At 49.2% G+C, this 19983-nt stretch overlaps 3 protein-coding genes and 1 pseudogene across 3 annotated transcripts; 3 read left to right on the top strand and 1 right to left on the bottom strand.

Moving 5' to 3' along the window:
* The first annotated feature begins 68 nt into the window (after positions 1-68).
* LOC112876131 (ycf20-like protein) lies at positions 69-1706 on the top strand. The gene is made up of 3 exons (XM_025940181.1): positions 69-231; positions 453-651; positions 1251-1706. Exons 2-3 carry the CDS (start codon positions 491-493, stop codon positions 1702-1704), a joined length of 615 nt encoding a protein of 204 aa, XP_025795966.1. The 5' UTR covers positions 69-231; positions 453-490; the 3' UTR covers positions 1705-1706.
* An 876-nt stretch (positions 1707-2582) lies between these two features.
* LOC112875359 lies at positions 2583-4205 on the top strand (annotated as a pseudogene).
* A 357-nt stretch (positions 4206-4562) lies between these two features.
* Positions 4563-7765, bottom strand: LOC112875636 (cleavage and polyadenylation specificity factor subunit 3-I). Its single transcript, XM_025939560.1, has 5 exons — positions 7554-7765; positions 7363-7460; positions 7226-7271; positions 6982-7131; positions 4563-6438 (listed from the first exon to the last, which is right to left on the bottom strand). The coding sequence occupies exons 1-5, from the start codon at positions 7707-7709 to the stop codon at positions 4801-4803; spliced, it is 2088 nt and encodes a 695-aa protein (XP_025795345.1). The 5' UTR covers positions 7710-7765; the 3' UTR covers positions 4563-4800.
* A 6786-nt stretch (positions 7766-14551) lies between these two features.
* On the top strand, positions 14552-19951 carry LOC112877526 (protein Brevis radix-like 4). The gene is made up of 5 exons (XM_025941847.1): positions 14552-14798; positions 18265-18590; positions 18669-18801; positions 19068-19510; positions 19617-19951. The coding sequence occupies exons 1-5, from the start codon at positions 14673-14675 to the stop codon at positions 19693-19695; spliced, it is 1107 nt and encodes a 368-aa protein (XP_025797632.1). The 5' UTR covers positions 14552-14672; the 3' UTR covers positions 19696-19951.
* Positions 19952-19983: the final 32 nt, after the last annotated feature.

The following is a 19983-nucleotide window of genomic DNA, read 5'->3' as shown; positions in this document are numbered from 1 at the left end:
GGAATGAGGCCCACGAATTACATCTTTAGGCCCATGAGGCCCAACATTTGCTACCTCGGGCTCGGCCGGTTTTGGCCCCTCGCCTCGTCTTCGGCCGCTGCCCTCCATCCAACCACCCCCATCTCTCTCCACCACCACCACGGGGCCGCGGCGGCTGCGGCAGTGCGGCCGCCGGCTCCGGTGGTGACTGACCGGTGACCCACTGCCGATCGACGAGGAGCGTAGTTACAGGTCAGCATCCCGCAGATACGCTCCTCTTCCTTCTTATGCTTCTCTTGAGCTGCTAGATGGAGGCAAGCTCGGTGGCTGGCCATGGGAGAGGCCGCCTCAGACCACCGTGAATCACGGGAAAACGAGCCAAGATATTTGGATTTGTTTCAGATTGGCTTAGTTTACTTCATCAGCGGATGAAATGTTTGAGAAAAAAATCTCGAATTTTCTGAATTTTGCAGCGCAGCGCAGATGCTTGGCCAGTAGCCGCCGGCCGCATATGTCAGGTCTCGCCTTGTGCGAGGGAGCCGCCAAGTCGCCGTGCTGGTCGGAATGCTCTGGATCGAGGCTTTTTCCTGCATCCCGCGTTTCCTGCCGCTGGGAGAAGCCAGGGACCTTTTGCTTGCTAACGGCACATCCTTCCTTCCGCAGAAACTCGAGGTTCGTTCGCACGACTGGAACAATTAGCTGCAGCGTCTGTTTTATATGCTAATTCTCGTGACCACGTACAGATTTTTAGAGCTTTTGATTGGGAGACCTAGCAATCAGTCTCTCTCTCTCTCTCTTGTCTTTCAATAGTGAAAAGCTATGCAGTTCAGAACTTCAGATACAGCATACCACCCGGACTCAATTTCAAAGTCAAGTAGTATACTGAGTCTAGATAATGTATGTAAACACATCCAGGGACCTAATCTAAGATCCAATGTTGGAATCTAATCTGTGAATTGCTCTATGCCTACACACTGTATGTGTATATATATAGATATATCTCATTTTTCACATATTTTGGCATATCTGTAGTTCCACACCTCACTAGAAATATTCAAATTTATTCATGCCTTGACCTAGGTGTCTGCTTTCAGCATTTTGCAAGTAGAGAATCCTAAAATGTGCGATATCAGTCAGTTCGCTGTTAATAGTATGGTTTGAGCAGCGATCGTTCACTTCTTTAATCAAGTGCTCTCATTTTCTTCAGCTATACATCTTCCTTTGTCAATCTGCTGATCTGACTAAAAAAGAATGTTTCATTCTTTATGTAGGCAGATGCAATGGTCCGTCAAGACCATGTCAGACGAGAGTAGTGACCAATCAGGCAATAACACTCGCCTTTTCAGTGCAATTCAATCTTTTTGGAACAAGTTTTCTGCCAAGCTGAACAAAGCAAGGAGAGGGTTACCAATGAAGATCCTATTCTTTCTGATTGGATTTTATTGTGCGACAGCCTTTGCTACCGTCATTGGGCAAACAGGTGACTGGGATATATTGTCCGCCGGGCTTGCCGTTGCCATTGTGGAGGGTATTGGTGCACTGATGTACAGGGCTTCCTTTGCATTTCTTGGTAGGATCAGGAATATGATTACCATATTCAATTACTGGAAAGCTGGGCTTACACTTGGGTTGTTTTTGGATTCTTTTAAATATGAAGTGGATGAGCTTCTTGAGTCGTGTAACCCATTCAACTTCGAGATTAATATATTTACTGGCCTTTGGTAAAATTCTGTTCGAGGTTTTGATACTGTTTCTGCCAATGGAACATGTCGGTTTCCCAACTCATCCAAGAGAGAAGGTGCCAAGAATTTTGGATTAAATTCAAAACAACGATCATCTTGTTTTGAGTCACGCAATATATGGCCTTTGTTGAAACGATAACTAGTTACGTGTGCAAGTCGTTGTCATATGCATCTATAATTCATGGCATGAATCAAACACAAATTTTTTTTTGACACAATTTGGAGTTACATATAAGCTGACAATCAAATACGGATGGCCATCCAACTTGCAGGGCGTGTAGACAAATGTCTCCTCAATGCCTAGGCACTTGTCCTCGTAATCGACCTCATAATGATCCTTGACCATGCCGGCGCACCATCGAGCGCTCGGGGCGGAAGAACGTACTCGGCGTCCCCAGAAGTTGAGGAAGATGCCTCCAACGGAGAGCGGCAGGCGGTCGGCCGTCGATGGCGCGCTTCCAATCGCCGCAGACGCACCTTGATCTGAGCAAGCGCGTCCCCTTGCTGCTGCTGTTCCATCATCATCAAATAAAACCTACCCTAGCTCGAGATCAAGCTCAACTTTACCCTGGTTACATATAATTCAGGAGGGCACTCTGGTTACGTATACTTAGTACTTAAACTCATCCATTTCTTTTGCAGTGTTCTCAACTCAAAAGGAACGAACGTACAGATCGAGCAGAGCTCAGCTAGCTAGTAGGCCCCTGTTGATGATGGCAACGTATCCATCGGATGCAGAGATGTATATGCAGGCGTGCCGAGACGACGGCCTCACCAGCTGCCTGCTGCTTCCTTGGCTTGCTGCGGGCCCTTGTCAACAACTAACTGCCAGAGGAGCTCCTGGTCAGCTTACTGCTGGCGATGGACATCCCCGGCGCCGTCTGCACCTCCTGGCTCGACGCATCATCAGTCTGCTTCCTCTCTCCCTGCCAGATGGGACCCACCTGTCGCTGTCATCTCCCACCTCCAGCCAAGGTCCAAGAACGTGAGTTCAGACTTCGACCGAATCGAGCAAGCTCTGGCCGCCGAAGCTCCGAGCAGCCGGTCAAGTACAGCCGCGGCGCGGGGTCTCGGGTGGTGGCGACCATGCTCCGTTCGTGGTGGTGTCCTGCCTGCGTCACGGCGGCCATGGGCGGCGCCATCTTCGGCTACGACATCGGAACCGCGCTCGCCAGCAACTACTGCAGGTTCGACAGCCAGCTGCTGACGCTCTTCACCTCCTCGCTCTACATCGCCGGCCTGCTCACCGCCGCGCTCCTCGCGTCGTGGGTCACGGCGTGCCGCGGGCACGGCCCGTCCTTGGTCCTCGGCGGTCGCCAACGTGTCCATGGCCATCCTCGGGCGCGCGCTGCTCGGCATCGGCCTCGGCTTCGTCAACCAGGCGTGAGCCAGCAGAGGTGCCATGTAGGACGCGCGCGGTCGCCAGGCTGTATATTTTTGCACGAATCTCGGCGTTGTTGGGCCACAGAGGGCCGTCCGTTAAGGGTGGTAGCTCCCCACTCGGGTAGCAAATCTGCGCGTCGACCAGCGCTACTTCGACCTCAAGGTCCTCCCCGGCAACGACGACCACCCCACCCCTCCCACGACGTCGCCGAGGGGGCCAGCGCTTCGTCAAGGAGGTCTACGAGGCGCTGCGCTCCAGCCCGCAGCTAGTGGGAGGAGACGCTGCTCGTCATCACCTACGACGAGTACGTAGGCTTCTCCGACCACGTCCCCACCCCCGTCGGCGTGCCCAGCCCCGACGGCATCGTCAGCGCCGCGCCCTTCTTCTTCGAGTTCGACCGCCTCGGCGCTCTTCGTCTCGCCGTGGATCGACCCGGGGACCGTCGTGCACAGGCCGTCGGGACCGTACCCGACGTCGGAGTTCGAGCACTCCTCCATCCCCGCCACCGTCAACAAGATCTTCAACCTCGACGGCTTCCTGACCAAGCGTGACGCCTGGGCCGGCACATTCGACTCCGTGCTCACGCGCGACACGCCGCGCACCGACTGCCCAGTCACCCTGCCTGAGCTGGTGAAGCTGCGGCAGACGGCGGCGGTGGAGCATGCCCCGCTGTCGGAGTTCCAGGAGGAGCTGGCCCAGCTCGCCGCGGTGCTCAACGGCGACCACACCAAGGACTCCTACCCGCACAAGCTCGTCGAGGGCATGACGGTGGCGGAGGCGGCCAAGTACTGCGTAGACGCCTTCAGGGCCTTCTTGAACGAGTGCGACCGCTGCAACAAGTGCGGCGAGGACGGCTCCCACATCCCCACGGTGAAGCCGTCGTCTGCGCCGGGGAAGAACAAGAGCAGCTTCGCGTCCAAGGTGCTGGCTTGCCTTGCGTGTGGCCATCCATCTCCATCTTCATCTTCCTAGGCATCACGCTACTTCGTTCTCCGATCACTGAAACGAGATCGGTTGCTTGTTAGTTGATACTTAGGTTTGTACAGAGCCTGATTGATAAGCTTGTATGCGTGTGAATACATTCTACGGTATAATTTACAGAGCCTGATTGATAAGGTTGCATTCTATTGTTTGCCTGTGAATTCATTCAGTGTGACACCGTCATCATGGAGATTTGTGTGACAGATGAATTTGATTTCGAGTGTTGATGTTGACCCTCCCAATTGCATAACAGATTGTGAGCAAATCACCTAACACAAGTTCGAATTTCAAAAGGCTAAGTAGTTTTGTTGCATCAGCCGTTAATGTTACAAGGAATCTGCAAGCAATTCTTTAGCTGTAACTTCTCTTCAGAAGATTTCATCGAGCATAACCAGAATACATCGATTGGAAGTTTGGAACAACCAAGTGAGAGAAATCTAAATGAATTCGAAAAAAAGACACAGGCCAACAGGAAAAGATATTCTCAAAGAAGGTTAACATAGTAATAGTAGCTGTTAGTAGAAATTAGTAAAATGTTGCAACTCATGTTTCAGAGGGAGTACATAGGCTCAGAGCACTAATCATTTCGTGTTTTCAACAACTGTGGTACAAGACATTTGACTCCAAAAAAAAAGGTTCTGCTCTCTAAATGAAGTCGAATGTTGAGCTAGGAGATGTTGGACAAGTCTAAAGCATGATCTTGGCGCCTCCAGATCAAGAGGCTGAAAGTGGGATTGGTCTCACAGCACCCTGTATGCGACGGAAAGCAGTCCTGATCCGTTCTTTCAGTGTAGCATTTTCACATTCAACATCACCACTCCTCCCATCCAAGTGTGCCACATCTCCATCAACGGATATGACAAATTTCCCTTCCTCTCCAACTTTAACATCACCAAAAAGCGACGCCATAAGAGAATACACTACCTTTAGAGCTACCCTTTCTGTATCTTCCTTGGTCTTCGCTGCTTCTTCAACCGGAACAATTTTTGGACCCTCACGGCCTATGTTCAAGACCACAGCCACCACAGAATCAGACACCATGTCGCTAATGGGATCCGATGACCATTGCAGCGTAACATAGCTTTCTGACTCTAGGCGAACTGTCACTCGTTCATGCACAACAAGTGTTGGAACATCAGATTCTTCAGTTGCTGACTCCACGCTCTCGTATATTTGCTTCAGCCTGTACTTTATGACTTCAAAAGAACCAGAATAAGGGACCGCAATGCGTTGAGTGATGTTAGCTGTAGATAACTGTGTGAACACTCGGAGATCTTCAGGAGCCATAATCTGATATGTGAATCCTTTTTTCACAAGTAAGCCACCCGAGGACTCTCCACCTTCTGGTACGTTCTCTGCCAGCCTGCCAATAGTCTTGGCCATTTTCTCACAAGTGAAATACATCTCCACTGATTGGCAGTTCTTGGGAGACACAATTTTGGTGTTTGTTCCATCGAACTGAGAAATAAGTTTCTGTTTAAGCCTTGACATTTCATTTGCTTCTCCATGTACAAGAATAATGTTGGGTGGCCCAAGTTCATCCAAAAAGTTGCTTGTCTGAGGGAAATCAGCATGAGCTGAGAAAGAGATATAGTGAACCTGCATATGAAGAGGAGCAGTGAGCCCATTAGCTAGCGTCACTTCTCTTGGCTCATTGATAATGGTCTTTGCAAGGGTCCCCTCCACAACATAGCCTGGAATAACACAAGCATTCTTCTTATCCGTGCACCACTTGTCAAAAAGCTGCCTAGAGAGACCGCTCTGAAGACCACCTGGACTAGCCATCACCACTGAAGGACCTACATCATGGAAGTTCTCAATGCTATTCAAGGACTCAATATGCTTGAAAACAAAGGGATTGGACTGCGCAAACTGGTTCCTTATCCTTTCATTCATGGAGTTTATGTATGTCTGGTAGACAGCCATGCATCTCTTTGCAAGAGGGGAGGCATAATAGATTGGAATCTTATGGAGCTCTGGGTGCTGGGACCAATACTCATCAAGGATAAGCAACAGTTCTTGTGCTCTGCCAAGAGCAAATGCTGGGATAAGAACACGACCCCCCTGTGAAACAGTATTGTGGATGACCTCAGTAAAGCGCTTCTCGCGTACTATCCTGGGCTGATGTTGTTGTATGCCATAAGTCGACTCGATAATGCAAATATCTGGGGAGAACTGTGGGAGCTCAGCAGCTCGTAGGTGGCGGTCTTCTTCACGGGAGTAGTCACCAGTGTAAAGAATGCGCACACCAGCGATATCCACCATGAACATGGCGGCACCAAGTACATGGCCAGCAGTGTAGCACCAGAAACGTATGCCATTAACTTCCAATGTCTGGTGGAAATCGATAACCTGTGCAACACTTTTAGATTAGTAAAAAAAATTGTGTCTTCCCTGAATAAAATAGCCTTTGAACAATCATCAGCAGAATTCCGATCTTCTTTAAAGGTGAAATATAAGATTATGCTTTTTTTTTGGGGGGGGGGGGTGTTGAGCAGCTATGGCATGCTGCACTAAGCAGAGAGAGCATCATGAGCAGTAGCCATTATAAGAATTGTTTGCCATTCAGAGCTGCAGTAACATAAGCATTTAAAGGGTAAAACAGGTGCTAACATGATGAGGCGGAGTTAAAGGTAGATAGATCAAATATAACTTCATTATGGAAAAAAAACAATACACCACCCACGCACATCAACAACTTCATCATCTTAAAGCACACATTTTTTCCCCTGTTTAATACACCTGTCATGAACAGGCTTCCAAAAAATGTAATAAATTATGTGTTGGCAAGTCACTAGCTACCATCCTCGCAAAATAAATAAATAAATAAATAAACCCAGAAGCAAGGACTTTGCCACGGAAAGAGAAACAACCACAAGCAAGCACATAGCATACCTCAATTTTCTCCATAGAGCGAGCAATGTCATTCTCATTATACAGCATATCCTCGACGGAAACTTTGCTGACTTTGACATAATCCGTAAGCAGCAGCTTGTAAATAGCCTTTGTGGCATGGGTCATAAACACCCTGCCCTTGAACGTAGTCTGCGGATATTACCCAGGAAATTTCAGGCACCAAGTAGCATCACAACAAGAGTCTCGCAGCACCCAATAGCGCAAATCTGTAGGCGAAAATTACCTTCTCCAGGAAATAGGGTAGCGAGGCGGCGTGGTCCAAGTGAAAGCTGCAATTTTTCAATTTTGCAAATTAGGCATGCAAGAGAGGCAGAGGTAAGTAGCCAAGTTAAAGGAGGGGGGGGGGGGAGGATTACTGACTGGGTGATGAGGAGGACGTCTATGGTGGACGGATCGATCTCGTCGAAGTATGGCAGCGCCGCCATGCCGGAGTAGGCCGGGTGGATGCCGCAGTCGAACTAGCCGCATCCCAACAAGAGCACAAATCAGCAGCAGCAACGAATCAAAAGGCAGGTAAGGGCTTGCAATGGTGGGGGGTGGGGATTGCTCACGAGGACTGTGCGGCCCTTGAAGGTCATGTGGACGCAGGAGCGGCCGACCTCGCTGCCGGCGCCCAGCGGCGTGATGACCATCTGGTCGCCCTCCCGTCCGCCGGAGGTCGGGCGCTTTCCCGCCAGCGAGCCACTCGGCGCGGCGACGGACGCCATTGTTTCCCCCTTCCCTTGTCCGCCGGAGAGCGAGAGGGATTTTTTTCCTTCTTCTTTTTTTTTGGCCTGAATCTGGGATGGGGAGGGGGTTAGGGTTTTGGAACGGTTCGTGGGCCTCCTTTGCGGGCCGTAGGTAGAATACCGGCCATCTTCAGAACCTAAAGGAAAGGAAAGCCGGGCCATACTTTCAGCACAACTCTTTTCTGTGTGGAGGGCTGGAGGCAATGAATGCTGCTGCTCATGACAAAGCCAAACCTTCTTGACCATGGAAAATGTTGATAGCTACCGAGCGAGGGTGCTAATAACACAATGGCAGTTCTAGACAAGTTAAAGATCTAGTAGATGTCATAGCTAAATGATGGGCGTTAGGAAAAGTCAATAATTTCACAACCGGCAACCATAGGCTGAGTCTAGCAAATTGCTGATAAAACCCTTCACTTTTGAGCTCCAAAAATTAAATTCACTCCCCTTTTAAAACCTAAACACTTCTCAAGAAAATCATAAATGGCTCCTCCATGACTAGAACTAAACACTTGTCAAGAAAATCATATATGGCTCCTCCTCTGCGCTGTCTAGACATATATAAGCATTTTGTGGGTTGGGCCGGACTAACAATAAACTTGAATTTTTAGGCCAAGCTCAAGTCATGTTAACGCCACGGGCTCTATTTTATCTACAAGAAAATCTATGTGGTTACAAATGTACCTCAATAAAGTGAGAACTTTCTAGATCTTGACAGTAAGCAATATATGAGCTTTTAATATATCCAAGTACCCTTGGGTAATTGGCCAGAAGACCACATATATACATACATCACAGCACAAATTAAACTGGATGCTAAAGTTCATCATCCATTAAAGGTATGCTTAAAAAGAAGAACTTGATCCATTATATTGTTAATGACAATGTCGAGGTCCGCTGATGCCTCAAGTAGTCTCTCGAAAAGCATCACCACCACATCAGTGTCATCTCACCCAAATAAAGGCTAATAAGCTACTTATTCCTTAAAATTGAGCCAAACTGAACAAACAAATAAATTATTATAATCTATAATTAATCAAATTTACTCCTCGTCGGTCGATTGAAATCTTGCTTATCCATGAACCACCCAAATTTATACAAGAAATTGAATGAAGATGAGGATTTCAGGGTTAGGGTTGGGGGAGCTCCGGCTGTAGAGGGAGCTCCGGGGCGGATGCGGGAGGAGGAGAAAAAGATAAGGGAGAGAGAAGGTAAATCTGCACGGTTGGATTTAGATCCAATATAATGGGTATGAAAGGGTGATGGAAGGAAACCAAATCTCAATCAATTGACAAGGAGCGAGATAATTAATTGTTGAAAGTAAAAAAACAACCATCTCGATCTTTAATTAGGTAACAAACTAGTTGTCAATTGATCTCCTGCAGCCTGGAGGACGCGGTGGCGGCTGCTGGTGGTGGTGGCGGCGGCGTGCATCGAATCATGTGCTGTGCCGCCGGCGCCGCCTCGTGCCTCCGTTTTAATTTGTTGGCCATGCATGAATCCGCTGGTGCGTGGGCTGGTGGCTGCTCGCTCCGGTCGATCGGATGGAGCTGATCGATAGATGTATCGGATCGACGATAGGAAGAATATAATTGAAGCTAGCTAGCTAGGATTGATGATCGATCCTAATAAGTAGGCAGTCCAGGGATGCTGCATGGAGGGAGAGAAGAATGAATCGGTCCTCCCGCGTGCTCTCCGATCCGATCCATTAGTAACGCCCCCGTTTGGCCTGGCTCCCTCCGGCTCCGCCTCCAGCTCCAGCTCCAGCTCTGCAGCGCCCTGTAGCATGGAGCCGGAGGAGCTAGGAATCATAGCTCCGGCTGCTCCTTCGTTACCCAGGCAAATGTAGCAGGGAGCCGGAGCCGTTTTTTCCTTTTGCTACAGTGGGGTTACAGTGGCGATCCTGAGACCCGGAGACGGACCAGCCACTGGTACGGTGGAAGAAGACTCAAATGCTCATCTATCAGGGGCAGGGCAGGGCGCGCGCGCGGAGCACCAAGACTGCCACATGCCATCTACTCCTGCTATCGAGGATCGAATAATCTTTTATTATATTAGCTTTCTTTCTTCCCTTCTCCTACTACAGTAGCTAGGCTCCCTAGCTACGCCGGCCGGCCGGCTCTGCCCGCAGATGCAGACTCGGCCTGGACTGGACGGATGGAGCAGTAGATCGGATTGATGTACGGACATTAAACTAGCCGGCGCGGCGGCCGGTGGATTCGATCGCCTCCTTTCCATGCATGTCCTTAGCTGCGCTGCTTCCATGGATGGACGAATGGACGGTGAAGGTGCCGGCCTGCTCAAAGCTAGCAAAGCACGCCGCCCGCGCATGGATGACATGGGCTAGTGATCCAACCCAACTGTTCAACTGCATGCCCCCCATCGATGGCCGCGCATGCATGCACTAGTGCGTTACCTTATTACCTACGTATAGCTAAGCTGCCTGCAGCTGCATGCAAAAGCGAAGCAAAGCAAAGCCAACCCACCAAAGGCCGGGTCCGGGTGGGTGGATGTGGTGTGGATCATATTCTTCTTCCCATTCGTTCCAGCTACGACGACCTGGTGATCGTCTACCTTGCGTCGCTTAGCTTTTTGGTACTACTGGTCCCCGGCCGGCCATGGCGATAGCAGCATTTGGGTGGGAGGATCCCCATGCCATGTCTGATCGATCGATGCCGGCGTGCGTGCGCCGGGTTCATCATGCCTGTCGTGGGCGTTCGTGTGCAGCTAGCGACAGTGTGTACTGCGTGCCATCATGGCGACCGGCCGGCCGGCTCCTTCCTAGGTGTGCCGGCCACTTGCTTGGCTGCCTGCCCGCCCGCCCGCCGGAGAGCTAGCTCATCGATCAGCCACCGGCCGGAGAGCAGAGAGAGAGACGGCCGCGCGCGCCAATTAAGATTCCTGAGCATTATTATGTCGGTCGGACGCAGAGCTTGCATTGGGCGCCGCGCCGCCCGATGTTGTGCTCGGCGTGCCGGCTGGAGATTGGCCCCGTCCCGTCGCCCACATACCGTCCAGTACGTCAGGACGACCATGCCGGCCTGCGTCACGCCAACCGCCTGCCTGCCCTTCCATGCATCCATCTCTCTAGTCTCTAGACTGTGCTTGTTTCTAGCACGTGGGTCATCACAAACACACAGACTCACAAATGCAACGAATTTGAAACACGGATCGATGGCATCTTAATTCTTCGAGATATATAATACATGTAGATAAATAAAGTAGCTAGCTACATCATGCATGGGGCGTGAACTCCACGCCGCCTTCATTCATCCATGCGGTTAATTGGCCTAAGCCCCAACTCTTAGTGAGGACATGATGTGCCTATTACTTACTTATTTAGCCTAATCATGCATCCATTAGTGGTACAAATGTGACACACATATATGCATGGATGGCTTGCACGCACGAATAATAAGTGGATCCGAGTACTCCCTCGGGTCAAAAGTACAAGCCGTTTGTTGTGATGTATTAAATTCGAGCAGCAATTGTGTATATATTAAATGGAAAAATTTGTGTACACCTTTAAACTATCATAAAAATTCGATTTTCAACCTAGAACTACAAAACCGAATAACGAGGGCTATCCCAACTATTGAAAACCAACAAGTTTAGCCCTTTGAGCGGTTCCAAAAGTGGTTTGTATTTAAAAAAAAATAAAAAAGCTGGTTAGATCTCAAAAATAAAAGCTAATTCATTTTAAAATAGAAAAATTTATATGAAACTAGTTCCAAAATTTTCCTAAAAAATAACCTAAGTGTTGGTGCTCTATTTGAATCTTATTTATTTAAAAATAATATGCATAACTACGAGCAAACAAATACTAGGAAGACGAAAAAGGTTGTATCTGAATAACTGACAAATATAGCGCAAATAGATATGTTATATTTTTAGAGAATACTAGCACTTGTTTCGTATTTTTTAATTTAAAACAAATTACTTATGATTATTTTAAATTTAAATTTGTTTTTTATTTTTATAGAATAAAAAAATCACCTTTGAAACCACATAAAGGATCAAATTTATCCGACTTTGACACTTGGACGATCTCCGTTATCCGGTCTATAGTTGAAGGTTGGAAATCAGACTTTTGTGATACTTTGAGTGTGTAAGTTGCTGCTTATGTATTGATGGTCGTTAAAGACAAATTAAAAAAGGTGTATACAGCCAGAACCCTAGATAAAACAACTTAGTAATTATATTTCCGACTGGAGAGCGAGGGAACTATTAGCTATTAGTAATGGAGAACTGTCTCTTTTTGTGCATGCAAATGATAGTGCACTAGTATCATGCATCATCCACCCCAGCTGCTGGCTGCTAATGATGGATCATCGCTGCCGGCTAGCTGGCCTCATCTCCATCATCTACATCGATCCTCAAAGTTTCTCACCATTGCCATCATGCGCGCACTGATCGATCTTAACCCTGTAATTTCAAGTGGAATTAGCACGATCGCCTGCTCATGATCATCACCTCCTCCTGTATGTTCATCCCAAACCATTCTCTGGCCATCGATGAAGCAGCAATCCCATCCATAAACATGGAACCTGCTGCATGAAAGGTAGGTATGTAGTACGGGCCGGGCCGGGCCCGGTCGGTGAGAGAGATCACGCGGATCGATCGATCGGAGACACGCACGAACCGACGACGCAGCGCAGGGATGGATGGATCGGAGGAGAGACAAAAGAACAGGCCTGCTCCGGTCTCTGTCTCTGCAACAAGCAAGGGCACAGTAGCAGTAGTGGAGGCAGCTGCTAGCAGTAGGAGCGAGCGGAGGTAGCTAGCTAGCGGCCGACCAGAGCGGCAGCTGCCAGCCAGCACCACAACAGTATACAGAGAGGAGCAGCAGTATACAGAGAGGAGCAACGGCAGGAGATAAGTACTTGCTTCGCATGTTGAAATTGATCTTGCTTAGTCAAGGATGATCTAATCCTAAAGGACTAACTGTCCATAAGAATAGAGTCACTTGGGCCACATCTAGCTCATGATTAGTAGGCCCATCCAACCACTAAACGGCCAGATCCTACACCACCACGAGCTATAAGAAAGAGCAACCATCCCTTCTCCGAGATTAACTCAGATTAAACCCTACCCTCGGATCAGATCAACTCGTGAGTGGCACTGATGATAAGATTAACTTGCGAGTGGCATTGAAGGTCTCCGCCGACAGCGTTCTTCACCTAGTGTACATCTACATTACGCCTGCTCGATGCAGGCACGAGATCGTCAGCGCTCCTAAAGGATCTACTGATCTAAGTAATTAAATTTTGATTAACTACAGTTTCTTAGATGTTCACGTAATTAGACTATCATATCCTAAGCTTCAGTAGTATAATTTTCTTACATCACATGCACCTTGGGCTGGAGGTAGCTAGGTACTAGAACGAGGCTGATCGAGCAGGCTCCATCCATCGATGGATCAGCTTCTGCACGCCGCGTGCAACAGCTCAGCTAGCTAGTAGCTGGGGCTAAGGCTGGTGGCTGCACGTACCCACACCCACGATCGATCGATAATTGAAGAAATAAAAAGTTTATATATAAAGCATGAGCTGCTACATACTCAGCTAGTCTCGTCTACAGGATCTTTCCTTTTACCGCAACAGTTGCAGTATGCCTCTCCAGCTCTCCACCACCGACGAACTCGGATAAAATCCGTGCGGATAATAACTCTGTAAACGCGTACCCGCGTGCTAAAATTTATGCCCGCACGCAACCCGCCACGGGTACGAAACCACACCCGTAACCGCCATCCGCGGATATCCGCGTACCTATGGGCACGCCCGTGTACCCGCAAGCTTTAGAAAATCAAGCACACGTTACATTTCAACAGCAGATAAACACCATTTATTTAAGAAAACAAATAAATCTAAGCAAACAAATGAACTAGTCTCATACATGAATACATGATACATCACGCATTAACATAAACAAAATCATACAACCATACAAGAGTCAGTGTTCAAAACCATTATTACATAAAAAGTCCAATTGAGTTTGCGGGTTTGGCGGATTTGCGGATGCGGATATTATTTTTTCAAACTCGTTAGCTGATATCCGTCGGGTTTAAGTTATACCCGCGCCCGCGCCCGCGGGCACAAATGCAAACCCGTATCCGCGCCCGTCGAGTTTGCTATCCGCGGGCACGCGGATATTTTATACCCGTTGCCATCTTTTAACTCGGATGCTGAAGTTTAGCCTCCGTAGCCTTGAATCCTCGGATGCTAATTAGGATAATTAAATATAAGATAATTATAAAATTAATTATATAGATAGACGATAATTTAGAAATCTAATAAATCTATCGTTAGCGCATATTTGCTATAGTACCACATTGTCAAATTATGGATTAATTATGGTTAATAGATTCCTCTCGCAAATTAGTCTCCATATGTACAATTAGTCTATATTTAGTACTCCTAATTAATAACTAAATATTTAATGTGATATGAACTTATAAATATAAAGTTTAGGTGCGGAACCAAAACCCTCCTAAAGTAGCCGCAGAAGCCAGCTGCAGCTCATGTTGAATGGCTGCTGATCGAGCCGAGCCCAGTGGACTGGACACTCGGCCAGGCAGGCCCAAAGCAAAGCAACGAAGCATGCTAGCTGGGCAGCCATCCTTGCACGGCTAGTCCTAGCACTGCGCACTGCCACCCATCCTCCTTATTCCTGCTATATAATACAAATAAATACAAGAGCACGCTGCTGCTCCTGTTGGCTGCTGCGTGAGCGCGACTATATATATAAATAGCTAGGGATCGAGAGCGAGTAGCTACTACCTAGCAAGCCGTCAGATATATACCCACACTCTTCGTCTTCGATCCCTCCAAGCTAGCAGCTAGGTCGCGGCTGGTGACCCGAGAAGAAGAGATCGACGACTGAAGAAGAAGAAGAAGAAGGGAATCGATCGATCGAGACTACCGGCCGGAGCAGAAGAGGAAGATGCTGGCCTGCATCGCGTGTGTGAATAAAGAAGGCGGCGGCGGCGGCCGGGACCGCGATGACGCCGCGCGGTCGGCCGGCGACACCCCGACGTGCAGGGATCCCGTCAAGTCGCTCACCTCCCAGGTACGTGCAGTGCAGTGCGTTCCTCTATCACTTCCAACCCATCCACCGCCTGTTGTTCTTGCGCTAGCTTGCTGTTTCTTCTTGCAATGGTAGCTCCTGTAAGCAGCAGAGTAGTGATGAGACACGCGCATGCGCCGCGCGCCTCTGGCTCTTCAATTTCTCTGCATCTAAGGACAGGAGAGGAGATTCAGATTCCTAGGTTGTGTCGATGGGAGCATTATATTCTAGCAGTAGCGTAGCCTGCGGCATCTGCACTGTGCACCTGCGTCCGCATTCATATCCGGCTCGATCATGCTCTACACTACACGAAGAACACAAATACTAGCGAAGCATTTGAAACAAAACTAGGCGAGGGGTTTGTTTGAAATTTGAATTCCGCTAGCTAGTAACACCAAGTAGTATTGGACAACAAAGAGAGATTATATATATTAAGCTAAAGCCATGCATACAGTGTATATGGTTGGCATGATGATTGCGCCAGCTACTGAGCTAGTGGGGTACTACTAGTAGTACTAATAAGAATTGGAGGAGCAGAGCAGCAGTAAGTAGTCATCATCAGTAAGCCGGCCGGCCGGGTGAGGCAGGCGTGGGCGTGGCGTCGCTTTCGTCGGCAGCGGCCCCGAAATCGGCGACATGTCGTGGCCCTCGCGGCTGCGCGGCCATGGATGACATCCATGCCCGCCCGCCCAGGCGCCCACCATGGATCGGATGGTGCTCCCTCGCTCGCGGCCCATCAGGTCGCGCGCGGCTTCCGAGGCCGGCCGGACGGGAGCACAGACAGGGGGTCCATGCAATGGCAACGCAGCTGGGCGCGGCGCGAGATTGGGATCGTTGCGCGCGTGTCGGCATCCAGACCGAATCGTGGCTTTGCTTCTTTTCTTTTGCTTTCTTTCTTTCGTTTTTTTTTGAAGTAAAACTTTTCTTTTCTTTTGCTTTCCATGCCTTGGACTTGGATGATGAATGCATGAGACTGTTGTTGGCGTCGATCCCGATGGCATATGACATGGCCCCCCTCTTTACCCTCTTTACCACCGTCGTCCATGGAACACGAGACGAAACACGAGAGTCCAGACCACACCTAAGATCCAGAGATAGCTGCTGGCCCTGGTACCATGTGTTTGCACGACGCGAGCTCAAGCAACGGCACCTAGCACTCCATTGGATTGGAGTAGAACAACATTTCCGCCCCCTCCGATCCCTTTTTGCTTTTCTCCATCTCTTCTTCTTTACTCGGACGATCAAAGAAGAAACTAAAGTAGCTAGGTCGATGAGTTGCTCGATCGGCTACCTCTGACTGAGCACCACAAACAAGAAAAAACAAAAAGAAATTAAAGCGAAAGAGGAGAAGAAGGCCTCTTTCGGCACCAGCGCGTACAGGCCTCTCGCTCCTGGAAGCTCCCCCTCTTTATTTCCTTTTCTCTTTTTGTTAATATATATGTATCCATGCATGATGCTAAAATGCTATATGTGCTTCTAGATCAATCTGATCGCCGCGCCTTTAAGTTCAAAGTTCATAGCGGGCCTACCGTTGTTGTTCCACCCGAGTTCAGATAGTATGGCTGGTTTTCGAAATTCAAATCACCTACTGTGAAAACGTAACCCCTTGAACTATTTAGCAGGCTCGGGGCCAAAAAGAGCGGTACAAATTTGTGTGATTGAGCTGATCATAGGCTTGCAATGCAATTGTTCACTATTTGTTGCCTGTACAAAGCTCACCACTGTTCTTATCTGTGACATTCTTGATTTTCATCACAGTGAATCAGTGAACTTGGTACATACTAACTAAACAATTGAATTACTGAACCACACCAGTGACTAGTGAGTGTCTGCTGCTTTGTTTATTAAGATGTTCAAACTGGACTGAGGAACACGTACTACATCAAAGGCAGCCAAAGTTAGAGGGGGCAGATAGTGTAGGCTCAGGCCTGCCTGGTAGTGGTAGATACTATCACCTTTCACTTTGTGTCATGTCCTTCCATTCCCTTGGGCCGGAGATGGAGTGGAGAGAGGCAGAAGACATCGTGCTGTGGAACAACTTAAGGAAAGCACAAAGTGCGGCCATGGACTGTTCCCTTGTTCTTTTCTTAGCTTATATATATGTATCTTAAATATATATCTAAAGAAGCTTTCTTTCAGCTCCAACTCCCTATCCTGTATGTGGCCTTATGCACATCTTTGATCGATTTCCCCTACTATATTTCCCTTCTTTTGGCTTTTGGGTCAGTAAAGTATGTAGGCCTGCATGTTCTTCATCAGACGAGACTGATAAAACGACGATACATGGGTTCTTCATTGCTTTCTCGAAAGGAGAGATGGATTGGGAGTGCAGTGCAGTAGTGCAAACCTGCAAAATGCAAAAGAGATCCTCTGGATGGACGGATGGGGATGTTGCCTTGCTGCTTTATTTGCATCTCACCCGGAAGCAAGGCAAGGATCCTCCAAGCATTGGGATCGTCAGTTTATTTTAAATCTTGGATGGAAAAGAGGCCACCGGCCTGAAAAGATGCATGCATTGCATTGCATGGTTGCTAGGAGGAGTATCATCAAAGGGGAAAACTGAACTGTAGATGAAACATACAAGTGAGAGTGTGTGCTGAAGCTGACAAGAGGATAAAGTAAAGTGAACATTGCCAGAGAACCCATCCTTGTTTTAAGCGGCCCTAACTGTTGTACCTCCAAACAAACTTGTTTCTCTGCTTTTGTTTTTTTTACCCCGTGGTAGAATAAGGGTTTACCACACACATGTCATCTAGTGTGAAAGGCTGAAAGCTACCATCAGTCTTCTCCACAGCTCATGTGTGAGTGTGAGCAACATGACATTCTGAGGTCTGAACTGAATAAATATAAGCAGCTCTTTTCAGGTCAGATAGTGGACCTAGAATGCCAGACAATCTTTGAAAACATGTTGTTGCCTGACCCCTAAAGCGGTAACACTAGCGATGCATACTTTGACCGGAGCCATCAAGAGATACAGAAGCTCCACCTCCACAACGGCAGAGTGATTGAAAAATGCAGTGTCCAGTGGTAGTCAAAGATTAGCCTACCTAATTGGTAATACAGATAAGTGAGTGCAAATGCTAGCCTAGCATGCTAACATCAACGCACGTATGCCAAATATGTTCAAGTTCCTCTACAACCAAAGATCTAGATAGATAATAATAATACAGATATGTTCCAAAATCCAAAATAGTGCAAAACTCATTCGAAATCGACATGCCGAAACTCTGCTTTAAAATCACTGAGCTCTGAAGAATGTATTTTCTCCGAATTCTGAAGCCTGATGCTGCCTTACGAACAGTGGAACACTGACTGATGAAACCATGCATTGCTTGATAATGACAATGTTTGCATTGATTGCCGATCATTTTACTCTTGAGATGATGCAGTCATGCAAGTTCTGCAATATAGTCTCCGTCCAGCAGCTGATTTGAATTTGATGGGTTGGTTGTTGGCTCGGCATGTGCAGCTCAAGGACATGGTGCTGAAGCTGTCCGGCACGCACCGGCAGGGCGCGCAGCACAGGCGCGGGGGATCGCCGCCGCCGAGGGGCCGGGCCACCTCCATCTACCGCAGCGGCTACTACCGGCCGGGCGTGGTGCAGGACGACATGGCGGTGCCCCCGGCCACTTACCTGGGCGCGTCGAGCGCGAGCTCCACCCCGGCGTGGGACTTGCCCGGCCGCGCGGAGGGCGAGGCCAGGGAGTGGGCGGCGCAGGTGGAGCCGGGCGTGCAGATCACCTTCGTGTCGCTCCCCGGCGGCGCCGGCAACGACCTCAAGCGCATCCGGTTCAGGTTGCCCCTTCGTCGACGTCCACCATTCACCATTTCATTCATTTGATCTGACCTGACCTATGGTGCGGATGCATGCAGCCGCGAGATGTACGACAAGTGGCAGGCGCAGAAGTGGTGGGGCGAGAACAACGAGCGGATCATGGAGCTCTACAACGTGCGGCGATTCAGCCGGCAGGTGCTCCCCACCCCGCCGCGCTCCGATGACGGCGAGGTCAGTCGCCGCTCGATCTTGTCTTGTTCGTTTCACGGTCCCATCATCTATCCATGACGTGAACATGTGATACGCTGATGCTGGCATGGTCCTGCCACGTCACCATCTTATGCATGCATGGCCAAAGACAGGAATGGACTAGTCAGTCCTCCCATTCTTGGAGCTGTCCTCTGCATCTGCTCTGCTGCGGACAGTACATTGCACTGCGCGCATCAAAAACGCGGCGGATTTAGCAACGATTAAAGCTCTGTGTTTGTTTGTTGCAGAGGGAATCGTTCTACTCGCAGTCCCAGGTGGGCTCGATGGCAGGAAGCCCTGCCGCCACCCCGTCGCCGGCGCCGCTCACCCCGGACAGGATCAGCTGGGGCGCGTTCGCGCGGCCGGCGCCCCCGCCTGGCGCCGCGCGGCAGCACAGCTTCCGCCCGCTCTCGCCGCCGCCGCCGTCCTCGTCCAACCCATCAGAGCGGGCCTGGCGGCAGCAGCAGCAGCAGCGGCAGAACGGAGGAGCAGCCGGCAAGAGCCCCGCGGCCTCAGAGGCCACCGCCACCGAGGCGGCGAGGACGACCACCTCGTCGAGGGACGACGTGTCCATCAGCAACGCCAGCGAGCTGGAGGTGACGGAGTGGATCATCCAGGACGAGCCCGGCGTGTACATCACCGTCAGGGAGCTCGCCGACGGCAGCAGGGAGCTACGCCGCGTCAGGTTCAGGTCATGTCCAGTCCAAAACATTATTGCCACGCCATCTGTTACGTTACAATGGTTGGTTACTGATCGATGTTATGATGAACGGGCAAAATCTGTTTTGCATTTGCAGCCGCGAGAGGTTTGCAGAGCTGAATGCGAAGCTGTGGTGGGAGGAGAACAAGGAGAGGATACAGGCTCAGTACCTTTGAAACAACAAAGACTGAATTCGGTTCTGCAGAACTTGGTGATCTGTTGCTAGGGGCACATCATAATCTGGTATAAGTATATATATTAGAGTTTGTGTTTGAGTTTGGAGAGGAGATGGGGGGCTGGAGAGATAGGGGGTGATTATTTTTGGAGCCGGGAAAGATAGGAGGGGATCAGGAGACAAGGAAATGTCCATGCATGTTTAGGGCACCTGGCAGCCCAGGTAACTTGTGATTGGTGTATCGTGCTAAAGTTTTACCAATCCGTCACTATGCCCAATTCTCGTTTTC

The sequence above is a fragment of the Panicum hallii genome, chromosome 9, assembly GCF_002211085.1.
Source record: "Panicum hallii strain FIL2 chromosome 9, PHallii_v3.1, whole genome shotgun sequence".
In the NCBI taxonomy this organism is placed as follows: domain Eukaryota; kingdom Viridiplantae; phylum Streptophyta; class Magnoliopsida; order Poales; family Poaceae; genus Panicum; species Panicum hallii.
The sequence above is the reverse complement of the archived record's forward strand: the minus strand, read 5'-3'. Positions and strand labels throughout refer to the sequence as shown.